Source organism: Apodemus sylvaticus, chromosome 4 (genome assembly GCF_947179515.1).
Source record: "Apodemus sylvaticus chromosome 4, mApoSyl1.1, whole genome shotgun sequence".
In the NCBI taxonomy this organism is placed as follows: domain Eukaryota; kingdom Metazoa; phylum Chordata; class Mammalia; order Rodentia; family Muridae; genus Apodemus; species Apodemus sylvaticus.
Genome location: NC_067475.1, coordinates 136,766,146 through 136,780,061, shown reverse-complemented (window position 1 = coordinate 136,780,061; position 13,916 = coordinate 136,766,146). Strand labels below are relative to the sequence as shown.

Here is a 13,916-nt window from a genome sequence, read left to right as displayed (position 1 = left end):
AGGCTGCATTTAGAGAATTTGTGGGTAGAGTGAGCACCTCAACATTCCGGATCCCAATTACTCCCAAGTCTGAAAGTTTTCAGTATTGACGTGATGCTTCAGGTGAAAAATTTTACACCTGAGCTCACGTGATGTGTTATATATAGTCAGAGGCAGGCACACTAGAAATAATACGCTACCTTCCAGCTCTTTTGAAGAAACATGTATGAAACAGAAAGGAATTCCCGTTTTATCTTAGGTCCCAACATACGCAAATATTTAAAAACAAAACAAACAAAAACAAAAACATCTGGAATTGTGGACACTTCAGGTCCCAAGCGTTTTTGGATCGTGGCTAATGAACCGACAGGTGCTTCTGTCTTTCTGACTGAACAAACAGTGTCACTGCTTGGGAAGGGCACCGACACTGTCAGCCTTCAGGAGGCAGCTCTAGTCACAGCCCTGTGAGCCAGGGGCTTGCTTCTGCTCATCAGGAGGATCAGATCCAATGGCCGCGAAGCTCTCACCACACACCCCTCCCTGTCTCCGTGTTTCACGCCTGCCATTGTTTCATGTCTTCCACTGGGATGGAGGACGGCCACTTTTTGGCATACTTACTTACCGCTGGGTCTTGCGCCTCATTTTCTGTTGAGTTTTGAACATTTTCTAAAGGGGGGAATCCAGCCTTTATTCTGGCCTCTCCGAGCCACTTTACTCGATAACCACTCCCTAAAAGCAATATCAGAATAACGTAGCTCTAACGAAATCATCCCCATTCTGTATCGCGCTTAATGAGTGTTTAACTTTTTAAAGAACCTACTGATTGCCGGTGTAATTACCACATGATTACACGTGATTACTTCACGCCTGCAGCCCTCCAGCACTGCCGCTGTGGTTCAGACAGCTTCCTCAGCTGCTGAGAGTTTTCAACCAGGAAGCAGACGCCCATTTCATCTGCTCAGTCCTTGGGTACCCAGACTTCAGAGCTCCCACCTTGAGGGATAGTTAATCCCCCTAAAAGCCATTATCTGGAGCCAATTAATTTGCATCCAAGTGTTAGTACCTGAGGACTGTTACATTTGGAGAGACATGATCTTCGTAATTTGAAGCATTAGAGTAAGGATGGGGACTGGGAATATAGCTCTGTGTTAGAGCGCTTGCTTAGCACACGAAGCCCCAGGTTCAATCCTCAGGAACTTAGACAGACAAACATGCAGGAGTCCTTGGTGGGCGCATACATTAGCAAATGCCCTGGCTCTCCTCAGAAGAGGGTATCTCAGAGCTATGGGTAGAAGCTGTGGCTTCTAAAAGACTGGAGTCCTGAACTTTTAGGCCCCCAAACAAGAGAAACGAAACCACAGAGACTAATTTGGAACGTATAGGCTAAACTCTGTGTGAACGAGACAGAACCCTCTGACAGACTTGCCTGTAGTCCCGCCTTCAGGAATGGCAACCTCAGCGATGGCTTCATTTCTTCCATCACTGTTAACCACCCTCCACAGGCACTCGATTGTGTGGCACCTGTCCTGCCCTGGGATGAGCGTAGGCCACTGGAGTTGTCAGGAGGACATACGGGGAGTGTGGAAGACCTAGCTCCCTTGAGTAACAGACTAAGATGCTGAGGTTAGTTTTACCATCGGTCCTTTAGGGAAATCACAAGCAATCTCACTTGCTAAGTGGCTTGTTCTTGAAGCCATTGTGGCAGAGGCACCTGGCTTTTGTGCTTCTGGGTTCCATGGCTAGGACTGTTGGGAGAATGAGCAGGTACTGAAGAGCATGCGTGACTCTTTCAATGGGTGACAGGCTATGAGTTAAGGCTCTGGTGACCTGTCCAGGATTATCATAGTGCCAGTACTCTTTGTCTCTAAGGGTCTGGATGTTGTCACCTGGATTTAGGTAGCCAGTTGTAACTATAGTAATGCATGAGTTGTTAATATTGTAATGCAAATGCCAAAGGTGTTGTAGTGTAGGCAATGGGAGTGAACCACTGGGCTTTACAGCCTCTAAATGGTCTACCAGCTTTTCCTTCTTTTCCCTGAAGACTGGGGTCATGCTTTCAGGAGATACTAGTGCTGGCTGTATATAGTAATTGCTTATGACAGTGGGTTCATGTCAGGCGCTCTGATTCTGGCTGGAGTTGATTGGTGTAATGACATGTAGTTAAATTGTGATTTTCAAGAACTCGAACTCATGACTTTTAAGAATATGAAGTGAATTTACCTCACAGATTAGCTGATTGATGGAGAACCAGTCAGATACCACCACAGCATAAACACATCTGAATCACTACGATATTCACTTTTATTTCCTGTTGACTGACTGCTTTGCAGTGCTCATAATAGAACCCAGGGCCTTGTGCACACCAGGCAGAGCTCTACTACTGAATCACTGCTCTAGCCCAGGGTGCTGGTCTATTAAAGGACGAGTTAACAAGGAAAGGTTAGGGTGAGTTTGCCTAGGTCAGGTCAAAGGTGGATGTGTTCAAACTGCATCCTTGAAAATATGGATCCCGTGGGACAGAAACTGGTTTTTATCCCTATTAGACAACAGGTGCAACTTGGTGGTAACTTCCTAGGTTTGGGACTTCATCAGCGAGTGGTAAGGTGAACCTAGTTGATCCTTCAGGCTGGAGGCAGCCTACTTACTCTAATGTTGTTGCTTTGGGTAATTTTGAGTTATTAGAGTACAACCCTAGTTTGGTGCTTTCAGATTTTGACAGTCATGCTCACAGCTATATCATACTCCCCTCATTCCTTTTTTCCTCTCTCACCAGAACGAAAGCAGGCTCCAGGGTGGGCTTTGGCTCATGGGATCTCTATCTTGTGGGTGATCTCTGGGTGATCATTACTCCACATGACATTCAAATGCCGCCAGCCTCTTTGACCTTCAAACTTTGTTGCAGGATATACACTGTGAACCCTGACATTATGTTATTTACTGAAAAAAAAAAACTTTTCTCCTAGTTGTGATGTGGCTCATCCCTTAGCACACACTTTAAACCCAAACAGACACGCCCTTATCACTCACCTTTAATCTCAAACAGACACGCCCTTATCACTCACCTTTAATCTCAAACAGACACGCCCTTATCACTCACCTTTAATCTCAAACAATGAAGGTAATGTTGGTTTGTAGAAGGAAGCAGTCATGTTTGAAAGCAATGTCTAATTGAGTGGCAGACAAAGTGACGAATCACAGAAAGATTTGACAGAATAAGATATACCCAACTCTCATGAGAAGAAAGGGGACAGGGAAACTCCTTAAGAGAACAGTGCAGAGGGAGAAAGGAAGGAGGAACTTTTCACAGTGGTACAGAGACAGGTTGCAGAGAGAGAACAAGATAGACACAGGTGAAGATAAAATGAGCCAGAGAGTGAGAGCGAATCAGAAGATTAGAATATATTGCCAAAGTTAGTATGAGGTCAAGCAGAGCAATTCAGTAGAGGCTGAGGGAGAGAAGCCAGATTGAATCGGTCAGCTTGGAGAGGAGTTAGAGCCACAACTGCTAAGTTGAATCAGCCAGCCAGAGATCAGAAAGACCTAGGAAAGAATGAGCTTATTTGGCAGTAAGTCTCAGAGGCTGAAAACATTCTAGGCCTAGATAAGATAGGAAGCTTCCAGGACTAGGCCTAAGGTAGCTGACTGGAGCGGGATGCATCGAAGACAACGGTTTATCAGGAGAATAAAAGTTAGTTTTACAGAATTTATCTGACAGTTGCTTTCTCAAAGAACAATAGTATAGAGTCCAGTTGATATTGCATTGGATAGATGGGGATGGTGGTGGTATCATTCAATAAACAAGCAAGCAAACAAAGAAGCAAAAACAACCCTCCCTCTTTTGAAAGGCTGAGCTAGTTTTCATAAAGTTCATACAGAGCAAGTTTTGTGTTGAAGAAGAGTGCTTGTTTCGCAGGTAGCTTGAGTCTGATAACTTAAATGGAGAATATAGCAATTGTTCAGGCACATCAAACTGTTGCAGGTACTTTGAATGTTTCGCTGTTGAAAGTCAACATTTCTGAGCTATTTATTTTTGTCTCAAGCTGTGTTTTCTCTCTATCTAGGAAGGGAGGTGCACTGTGAGGCTCTTGTTTTGGGACAGGCTCTCAGGGGACTTGGAGAAGAACCATGGGTAGCTTTCCCATTGGCTCTAGTCATTTCATTTCAGTCTTTTTGGAAACAGATAAAAATTGGCATCTCTTGCCTACTTAGCTTCTTCTGTAAATGTGTTGAAAGAGATCCTCTCTTTTGCTGTCAGTCCCTAGCAGGAAGTTTTGAATAATGCATGGGGAAGTTGCTCATATTGATAAACATGATTAATTTAAATTATGGGCCCGGGATTCATGCTAAACTTCATATTTTTATGATGTCATGTGGCACTTGGTGTTGTTTGGAAACCAAAGCAGCAAGAGTCAACAGCCGGAGTGGGGTGAGGTGGAAGATAGGAAAGGGTTTATAAGGTGGCACAGTCCAGAAGCCTTGAGTCATGTGAGAATTGAAGAAAAAAATGGCAGCTAGAGGGAATGATAGGTGTGGAGGTGTCTCAGTCAGGGTTTCCATTCCTGCAAAACCATCATGACCAAGAAGCAAGTTGGGGAGGAAAGGGTTTATTCCGCTTACACTTCCACACAGCTGTTCATCACTAAAGGAAGTCAAGACTGGAACTCAAGCAGGTCAGGAGGCAGGAGCTGATGCAGAGGCCATGGAGGGGAGGGATGTTCCTTACTGGCTTGCTTCTCCTGGCTTGCTCAGCCTGCTTTCTTATAGAACCCAACAACACCAGCACAGGGGTGGTACCACCCACAAGGGGCCCTCCCCTCATTGATCACTGATTGAGAAAATGCTCCACAGCTGGATTTCATGGAGGCACTCCCCCAACTGAAGCTCCTTTTGCTGTGATAATTGCAGCCTGTGTCAAGTTGACACACAAAACCAGCCAGTACAGGAGGCTTGAGGGCAGAGCACACTGGGTGTGCTTGAGGCTCTGCTAGAGTCTAAAGTAACTAGAGTGAAGTAATGGTGAGAAGGCATCAGGGCATCTCATAGGCTGTTGCAAGAATCAGAGGTTCTGGTGGTCTGTAGGAGCCACCAGAGGGTGTTGGAAACATTAGTGACCACAGTTTGACTTTCACTAAAAACAAAAAGGAAAGTAAAGGTCCACTTTTGGAGTCAGGCCCAGAGTAGTCCAAATTGTCAGGGACAAGGTAGGGGCAGAAATCAGGGGACTTGTACCAGTCCTGAGAAGGGCCCTAGTGACCTGGACCCAGCGGAACAGGTGGAGAAGGATGAGATGGTTGGCTTCTGGATATATTCTGAAGGACATGGTAACTGGGTTTATTAGTGATTTGGTGAGCTATCAGGAGCAAAAGAGATATGATTTTTTGACACAAGTTACTAGAAGACTGGAATCACCATCCATTGGGATGGTAAGGCTAAGGGTAAGCTATCAGTCAACTAGGGCTAAAGGAAACTTCCTCAACCCAATAAAAAGTAACTAGGTGACTTGGTCTTAGATGTAGAAAACCTCAATGACTGTATTGATAGTCTTAGAAGTGACAAGTGGGCATTGCACAGTTGCTGGAAATAAGAACAATGGACAAACTTCAAGGTTATGCTCTGGCTTAATTTTCTTCCTTTTCTTTCTTTCTTTCTTTCTTTTTTTTTTTTTTTTTTTTTGTTAGGGTCTCAAACTCTGCATCCTCCTGCCTCAGCCTACTGAGTTCTGGGATTGTAGGCATGCAGCTCTCATGCTGAGGCAGTGTTATGCTATGGGTGAATGATTAGCATCCTAGATATGAAGCTATGAAAACAATAGCATTTGTTCCAGGAGACAGGTGGGATTAACCAGAGAGTGGATGTCTGGAAATAGATATCTGAAATCAAAGGTGCAGGTGCTGACTTTTGTAGATGAGGGGTACCAGAAGATGGGACAGATAGGAGATCATCAGCATGGCATCTGGACAGCCAAGAGGTCATGTCCAGGGACAAGTATTTGGGAGGGAGGAGTTGATCATTAGGTGAAAACCATCAGGGCAAGAAGAAGCTGGGAACCTTCTTTATACCCAGACTCAAAAGGTGACTCATGGTATGCACTCACTAATAAGTGGATATTAACCTAGAAAACTGGAATACCCAAAACATAATCCACACATCAAATGAGGCACAAGAAGAATGGAGGAGTGGCCCCTTGTTCTGGAAAGACTCAGTGAAGCAGTATAGGGCAAAACCAGAACGGGGAAGTGGGAAGGGGTGGGTGGGAGGACAGGAGGAGAGAAGGGGGCTTATGGGACTTTCGGGGAGTGGGGGGCTAGAAAAGGGGAAACCATTGGAAATGTAAATAAAAAATATATCGAATAAAAAAAAGAAAAAGACCGTGGAAAGTTGAGAGTTGGGAAATGAATATGTAAGCCTGTTTGAATGTCTCTTAATCATTTAAGAATATCTCTCAACCATTACTGTGAAAGTCTGTAAACTCTTGCTCAGCCTTTCTGGCTATCACATCGTAGTCTGTGACAGTCCACTGAGGGGGTAGGTACGTGTTCGTGGAGTTCGCTTTGTGTTCATGGAGTTTGCTTTGGTTTTTGTGTGAGTCTAGGATGAGTAGAAGCAACGTGACCTAACTCAACAAGAACTCAGGCGATACTGAGCTTGGTGACGAGAGTTACTAAGAAGGCAATAAACATAGCCCCGCTCTCTGAGGGGCCACTCAGTCTCTTCAGAAAAGCAGAACAGTGAGTGATATCCTATGACCCTCATAGGTTCTAGCATGAGTAAGTCAGGCATCTTGTGTGAACCACTGGCCCTTTCTAAAACAGTGCTTATCTTATCTCCTGACCATACATGACACTGGACCCCAAATTTCACAAAGCTCTGCAGAGTGGGTGATTTCCTTCCTTCCAGTTTCCTTCCCTTACCATCCCCTCCCCTTTCCCCTTCCCCCAGCCCTCCTTCTCTCTCCTCTTCCTAGCCCCTCCCCCACCCCTCCTTTCCTTTCCTCCCTTTTCTGTCTTCTTTGAGCTCAGTGATAGAAACATGTTCAGAAAAGTAAAACAACTTTTCCATCCTCGTGTGTCTTTCAGATCTGCAAGCTTGCTGCAGACTTGGGAGCGGGGATCGTAGTCCTGTTTCTGCATTTTAAGTTTAGCACCAGCAGTGCTTTCTGGACTTTGATGTCTATTCCTGCTTGCTGGTAGAATGCCATATCAGTGTGTATCTGTGTGTGTGTGTGTGTGTGTGTGTGTGAACGTGTGTGAGTGTGTGCATATAAGTGTGTGTGTATGTGCATGCATACATGTGCAATGCTGTGTGTGTAAGTGTGTATGCTTGAGTGTGTGTGATCAACCCAGTAAGGTTAATAGACCTGGACTGTGGATCTACATAGCCTGTCTCCTGTTGGCCCTAGGTTCTGTTTAGAAACATGCTGGGCTCCCAACTGCTGCCTTGTAATGGAATTGTTTTCTTTTCCCTAGTGTACGAGTTGTTTGCGTTCATCAGTCACATGGGAACATCTACAATGAGTGGCCATTATGTTTGCCATATCAAGAAGGAAGGACGGTGAGTCACTTTAGAAGGTAGTGGATAGATGTTGTGTTGAGCTTCTCCTGGGCTCAGCAATTCTACTAATTGTACTTGTAGTGTGGGGTTTTAAAAAGAACCCATGCTAAATCCAGCTGTTGCGATGGCCGGCGGTCATGCCCAGCCCATCCTGTTAGCTTGGTGCCAAGCCACTCTGGTCAAAAACCCACTCCCAAGCTAGCTCTCTAGGTCTTTGTCTGATAAGATGACCAAACCAGTTTCTCCTTAAATGCCTGGAGCTGCACTTCCCAGGCCATCCACCCACCCTGTGGCCGGCCTGCAGAACGCCAGCTCCTGCTCACTCAGCTCCAGTTAACACCGTGAAATGAAAACACTAGAGAAGTAGAATGTACCAGTCTGATTTATAATGCTAAATTTCCAACCCCAAAATGCCTGTGCAAAGAACACACAACTCAGTGATCTAATGACAAGGTGCACACTTGGATTGGACAGATAGACCATTGCACTACTCTATTGCCCAGCTATCAAATCCCTAGCTACTTGTGCTTCTCCAGGCCACATGGTTCTGCTCCTTCTTCTTCTTCCTCCATCTCCTTCTCTATCCGTCCTCTGTCTCTCCTTTTCACTTCTCCTCCTTCCCTCCCTTCTCTAAAACCCTCAGCTCTGCCTTTCCTTCCATTGTCCGATCACAGGCTGATCTGACCAATTAAGATTTCACCTGACCTACCTGAGTTTGTGATCTTCTCATCGGGGCACCCCTCTTCAGGGAGCAGAAAATACAGTGATCCACAACATGTACTAGTATTTTATTACGTTATTTCTGGTTCTCATATTACTTTGTTTTGTTTTATTTTGTTTTGTTTTGAGACAGGGATTCATTATGTAGACCTTGGCTGGCCTGGAATTCACTATGTAGAACAGTCTGGTCTTGAACTCATATTCACTGCCTTTACCCTTGGGCTAGGTAGTGCGGGGTAGGATTACAGGTGAGTGCCACCATGCCAGCCTTTCATAGTGGGTTGAAGGGGTGTACTCCCCTACCTTTGCTTTTTAAACCAGAGTCTCTATGTAGCTCAGGCTAGCCTAGAACCTGTTTTGTAGTCTTAGCTGGTTTTTAACTTGAGGTCCTCCTGCCTTGGCCTCCTGAGTACTAGGCATGTACAGGTGCCTGACATGTTGTATGCTCAACTGTTTAACAAACACAAACACTGGGGCTCAGGTTAGCTAGTTAACTAGTCAGCTAGTTCTGCACAGTTCAAGGGCATCCTGTGCTACTTATGGAGTTTGAGGCCAGCCTGGGGTCAGAAACACTGTCCTGGGGGTGGGGTTCTTTACTAAAACTCCGTTCCTTTTATACCGTGTTTTAGCCATGGTCGCGTTAAAGCATCTGAGTTCTTGGAGGCTCCTCTTCTTGCCACGGGGCAATTGCTGACACCAATCGACACAGACTTCTGTCTTTGTTTTCAGATGGGTGATCTACAATGACCACAAAGTTTGTGCCTCAGAAAGGCCCCCCAAAGACCTGGGCTATATGTACTTTTACCGCAGGATACCAAGCTAAACCTCACAAGAATTGGCGAGAAGAAGCCATACACCTTTTTAATTTGCCAAAAAAGAAAAAGAGGAAATAAAAAAAGAAAAAGAAAAAAGGAAAAATAAAGGAAAAAAGTTGGGACAGCTGGATGCCGAGGCCTTCGTGGGTATTTATTGCTTCTTTCAAGCGCATGGTCACTCGACGCCTTCTGGAGAGGAACTGGGAAGAAATCTCTATTGGCTGCAATATTCCGTCGTAGGGGATTTTTGTGACTGTTCAGGGAGAGGGTGCTGGAAACAAAGACACTGGCCACCAGCCCGTCAGATAGGCCTCGATGTCTTTCCCTCTCGTCTGTTTTGGGGGTCACTGGTGAGGGCCCCCCCTACAGTGAGAAAAATGCCCACTTTTAAAATTTTCCATAGAGGAAATCAAAACCTCGACTGGCTTCTATGGGAAGCACTGTGTTTCATTTCCCACAGTAAGTTCTGACCTAGCTGTGTGTACTAGGACATCTACAGCGGAAGCTATTTTTAATTTAAATCACATCGAACTTTATATGATACTGTATGAGTGTGTGAGAGTGTGAGAGTGTGTGTGTGTGTGTGTGTGTGTGTGTGTGTGTGTGAGACCTTTGTAGTCCACTGGATATCTGCTGGATTGGTGTTCAAAGGCTAAATAGTTGCTGTCAAGCATATTTGGAAAAGGCAGGCAAACATCTTTAAAAATTATAACTCAGGAACAGTTGTTAAAAGTGAGTTCCCCACTTGGATTTTAAAGAGTACGGAGAGCGGAACTGTGGCCTCTAAGTGCTGTCTGGCATTCATGTGGGTCCGTGTCATGTGACAGCGATGCCAGGTGCCTAAGTCTTCTCACACTGAGCTCTGCCAAGGGCGGATGGCATCTCTTCCTCAGCAGCCGCAGCGCCTTCCCTCAAAGCTTTGTGTTTAGTTTCTGTGAAATGACTGGCCTCTCACGATCGTGCTTACTCCCTGGGATCATGTCAAATGCCCGTGATTTGTCTGATTTTCTGGTCTCTGAAGTTTCTTACACTTTTACATCTCTGCTTACTGCTGGGGCCAGTTTTCCCTCTGCCTTCACTGCCTTTCTGCTGTGACCCATGGTGTGACCTGGGGCACTTTAAGGTTGTGAGCTACAGAGATGCTTCTGTTGCAGCTGCAAAGCCGGCCTTTCCACCTGGTCATTTCAGCATCCTAGTTGTGGCCTGAGATCAGAACAGAGTTGTGGATGTGCCGTGGAGAGGAACCAGAGCTCTCTGTCATTTTCTTACTGCTTTTCATCAAATTCCAGCCCCTCGAGTTTCTAGGTCAGATTATTGATCAAGTGGAAAAGGATTTCCTGCTGTCTGCTTGACATGTGCTTGTTTGATTGATCTTTTAGAAAGTGCAGAGAAATGAAGTTGACTGGCATGGGCTGAGGGAAGCAGAGGCATCTGGTTGGGATGGGATGAGTTTGAACACTCAAGAGTTCAAACCCCGGGGCCCTGTCTCAAGGAAGATCCTGTGTAAGCCTGGGCTGTGGAGCTACAGCTAGAGACCTGGGTGCATCTGGGTGCTGTCTTAGTTAGCCATGGGCTGGTCCTTCCTTTGATCTGTGCCTCACTTTCCCTATCTGCATAGTGGTCAGGTGACATCCGCCCCCTTCTAGCAGGCTTAGATCGGTTCTGAAGAACCTTCACAGAACAGAAGGTGGAATGCGGTAGGCCCACTAGAGTGCCCTCCTGACTGATCCAATGCTTTTTCCATTTGGGAATAAACGACATGACAGGAAGGAGGAGCTCCTGATGCTGTAATTATCTCTGATACTGTCCCACTGAGGCACCTTTGAGGCCTGGCTCAGAGATCCTCAGTCTCTGTTGTGTGTGTCCCTGACCAGCACCCCTACCCCTGTACCCCCCCCCCCCCAAACTGGAAATTCCCACACTAAACAGCCTTACAAGACACAGTCCTTATAGGGCCACATATAGGATAACGACTGAACTTGCACTTTTAGTGGCTGGCTTGCAGTGTTACAAACAAAGGCCCTTCACTCGGGCAGGGGCATCTCAGGAGGTTTGAATTCAAATGTGGTCAAAGATAGCGTGTATATTTTGAACAAAATAAAAGATTTTATAAAATTTTGCAAACTCGATGTTGTAAAAATCCACATGAAAGATTTTAGGCTATAAACCATTTAATTTCATTAGGTAGAAGAAGCAAATTAACCCTTCCGACGCCAAGACATCCTTGTAGAAAGCATATAATGGCTGCCTCTTCCCCGCCTCAAACACAAGGGCTATTCACAGCAAGGTTTTGTATATGCGCTATTCTTCATTCAGATCGGGAGCTGGACGCGCTGGTGTGGGCAGTGCCTTGCTTTCTCATTAGAACCGCGCTTGCATGTGTCTCCTGGTATACGCAAACTAAGCTCTCTGGAGTACCAGTGGGACAAACCACTTATCTTACACATGTGTGTAGACTGGACACGTGTGGCCGCGACTGGAACAGTGTGGGTTGTGTCTGCTGACCCACCGGCTAGGAGTCTTCTGTGTGAGCTGTGGCGTGATTGTGTGTCTCTCCCTCCATGTGTAAGCATCTGTGTGGAGGACAGCGCTTTCTTCCTGTAAGCACCTTTTGATGTTCATTTGTGTAGACTCCCAGTATGTCTTTGGAAAATGGATCTGTCTTGTTGCTTGGTCGAAATACCCAAATAACTAGTCGGAAATCTAGTTTGGTACAGATTTTCTTTTTCTTCTGAATGAGAAGAATCTGGGAAGAATCCTATTTTAATGATGTTTTATATCAAAATTGCTTCACTATTTTCGAATTGACTACAAACCTACAAGAGAATGTGCCTGCCACTTCCCCTGCATCCCTCTGGGCTCCCCTTACCTCAGCTGCAGACTAACCAGTGTGCTTATGTCCTGACAACATCTCAGTGTGACATGCCTGCGTCTCTCTATTGTGGGGCCCTTGTCTCTGGACCAGGAGGCTAGACCAGATATCTGTGAAGTCTCCTTCTGTCTGGCCACCACATTTTGTGTTTATTTTTCTGTGGTTCCAACCAGAATCAGACATGAGCTGTGGCAGTCCCTCAGAAGTTCCCGTGTATGAGTCTGCAGTTCTTCTAGCTTGTAGGTTCCTGACATCCTTGATCCACATCGCATTTCTCTTCCTAATCTATTTTCTTTTGTAATCTTATTTCTCCCACTCCTGATCTCAAAACGTTTCAGTCTGAGGCCCTTTGCGACTGTCCCCACCTCCAAACAAAAGTCGCAGACTGCCTCTCAGCTCACTTAAACATGCACGATATTTTAACATCCCGATCCCACTGCTGCTAACCCCGATCCCCAGATACGTGCTGCCAAAGCCGTCTGTCCTAGAAAGGGTGTTTAGGAAGTCTGTCTTCATCATCATAGATGTCATGGCTGCTGGATCTCATCACAGGTCTTCATAGTCTGTGGAGCTGCCAGGAGACATGGGCAGGACAAAGGATGGCATCAGATATAATGTGTCTCTGCCTGCTGAGTCACTATCCTGGGGGACAGGACAAGGTGTGTGCTGGGAAGCTGTGGGTAGGACCACCTATGCGATGCCACCAGGATCTCCTACTGTCCTGATTCGCTTCTCCTTGGTATCGGAAAGACCAACATCAACTTGGGGGAGGAAAGGGTTTATTTAATCTTATAACAACACTCCACATCAGGGGAAGTCAGGGCAGGAACTCGAGGCAAGAACCTGAAGGCAAGAACTGAGGCAGAGGCCATGGAAGGGTGCTTCTTACGGGCTTGACTGCTCACGTAGCCTGCTTCCCAGGACCACCCACACTGGGCTGGGCCCTCCCTCACCAATCATTAATCAAGGAAATGCCCTGTAGGCTTACCCACAGGCTAATCTTTAGGGAGGCATTTTCTCAGTTGAAAATTCTTCTTTCAAATGATCTTAGCTTGAGTCAAATTAAACAAAGCAAACAAAGGAAACCCAATTAAGCACACCCGCTCTCCGATTAATCATCATCACCCTTATAGTTGGTGGAAGGTCCTGTAGCCCTCCAGCGTGGTGGGATTTGGTGGGTCCATACTCAGCAGGTTCCACATACATGAAATGCACACTACAACTTGAAAACTCCAATAAGCAGTATGACTACTGCAGATGACGTGGGGTATGTTGAGTACACGTGATGGTCATCTAATATTAAAATTTCCGCTGTCATCTGTTGTTAGCGCGGCTGCTGAACAATTTACAGGGGTGGCCAAGGCCCTCCCATTGTTGTTCTGTATGGAGAGGTCAACAGTGAAATCCCGTGAGTAAGACCTGCAGAGGCTCCAGACCAAAGCAACAGAGACGGTTTTGCTGGAGTCAGGAGCATACGGAGCATTGGACAAGGCCCAGAAACTGCAAGAAGAGTCTTGTAGTTAGTTTCTGGGGCTCTTCTACTTTAAAAAAATATGTCCCCCCCCAATTTAGGCACAAAAGCAGTGCAGCCCCCAGTGTCCTTCCCTTGGCCTTGCTCTGGAGTGGCTCTGTTGATTAGCGCATCCTTGGGGTGCTGTGGATCGTAGCTGGGGCAAGGGTTTGGGCATACAGCTTTCATTTCAGGCAATGTACTCTTGGGGTTCCCCTCCCCGTGTCCTGTATTCTGTTCCCAGCTGGGTTTGTGGAAAGGCTGTGTGGATCTCAGCTCCTCTGCTTGCGCGGAGGCTGAGTCTGACCTGGGCTCACCTGCCCAGCAGTGTTACTGTTGGTTGCTGGAAGACTTGATATTTATTTATTTTGCACTAGTCACGGTTGGTGTGGAAAGTACTTCAAGTGTTTGGGAGACTACTCGCCTGTAATGGAAAGAGATGGGTAATTTATTGCTTTGATAGTTTTAA

At 46.0% G+C, this 13,916-nt stretch overlaps 1 protein-coding gene across 1 annotated transcript in view; it reads left to right on the top strand.

Annotated features, from left to right (window-relative positions):
• The window catches only part of Usp13 (ubiquitin specific peptidase 13), a 109,242-nt gene extending 97,490 nt beyond the window's left edge, over positions 1-11,752 (top strand). Inside the window, exons 20-21 of the mRNA XM_052180648.1 lie at positions 7,446-7,530; positions 8,980-11,752. Coding sequence (XP_052036608.1) covers positions 7,446-7,530; positions 8,980-9,073 — 179 coding nt within the window. The 3' untranslated portion in view covers positions 9,074-11,752. The remainder of the gene's footprint in view (positions 1-7,445; positions 7,531-8,979) is intronic.
• Positions 11,753-13,916: the final 2,164 nt, after the last annotated feature.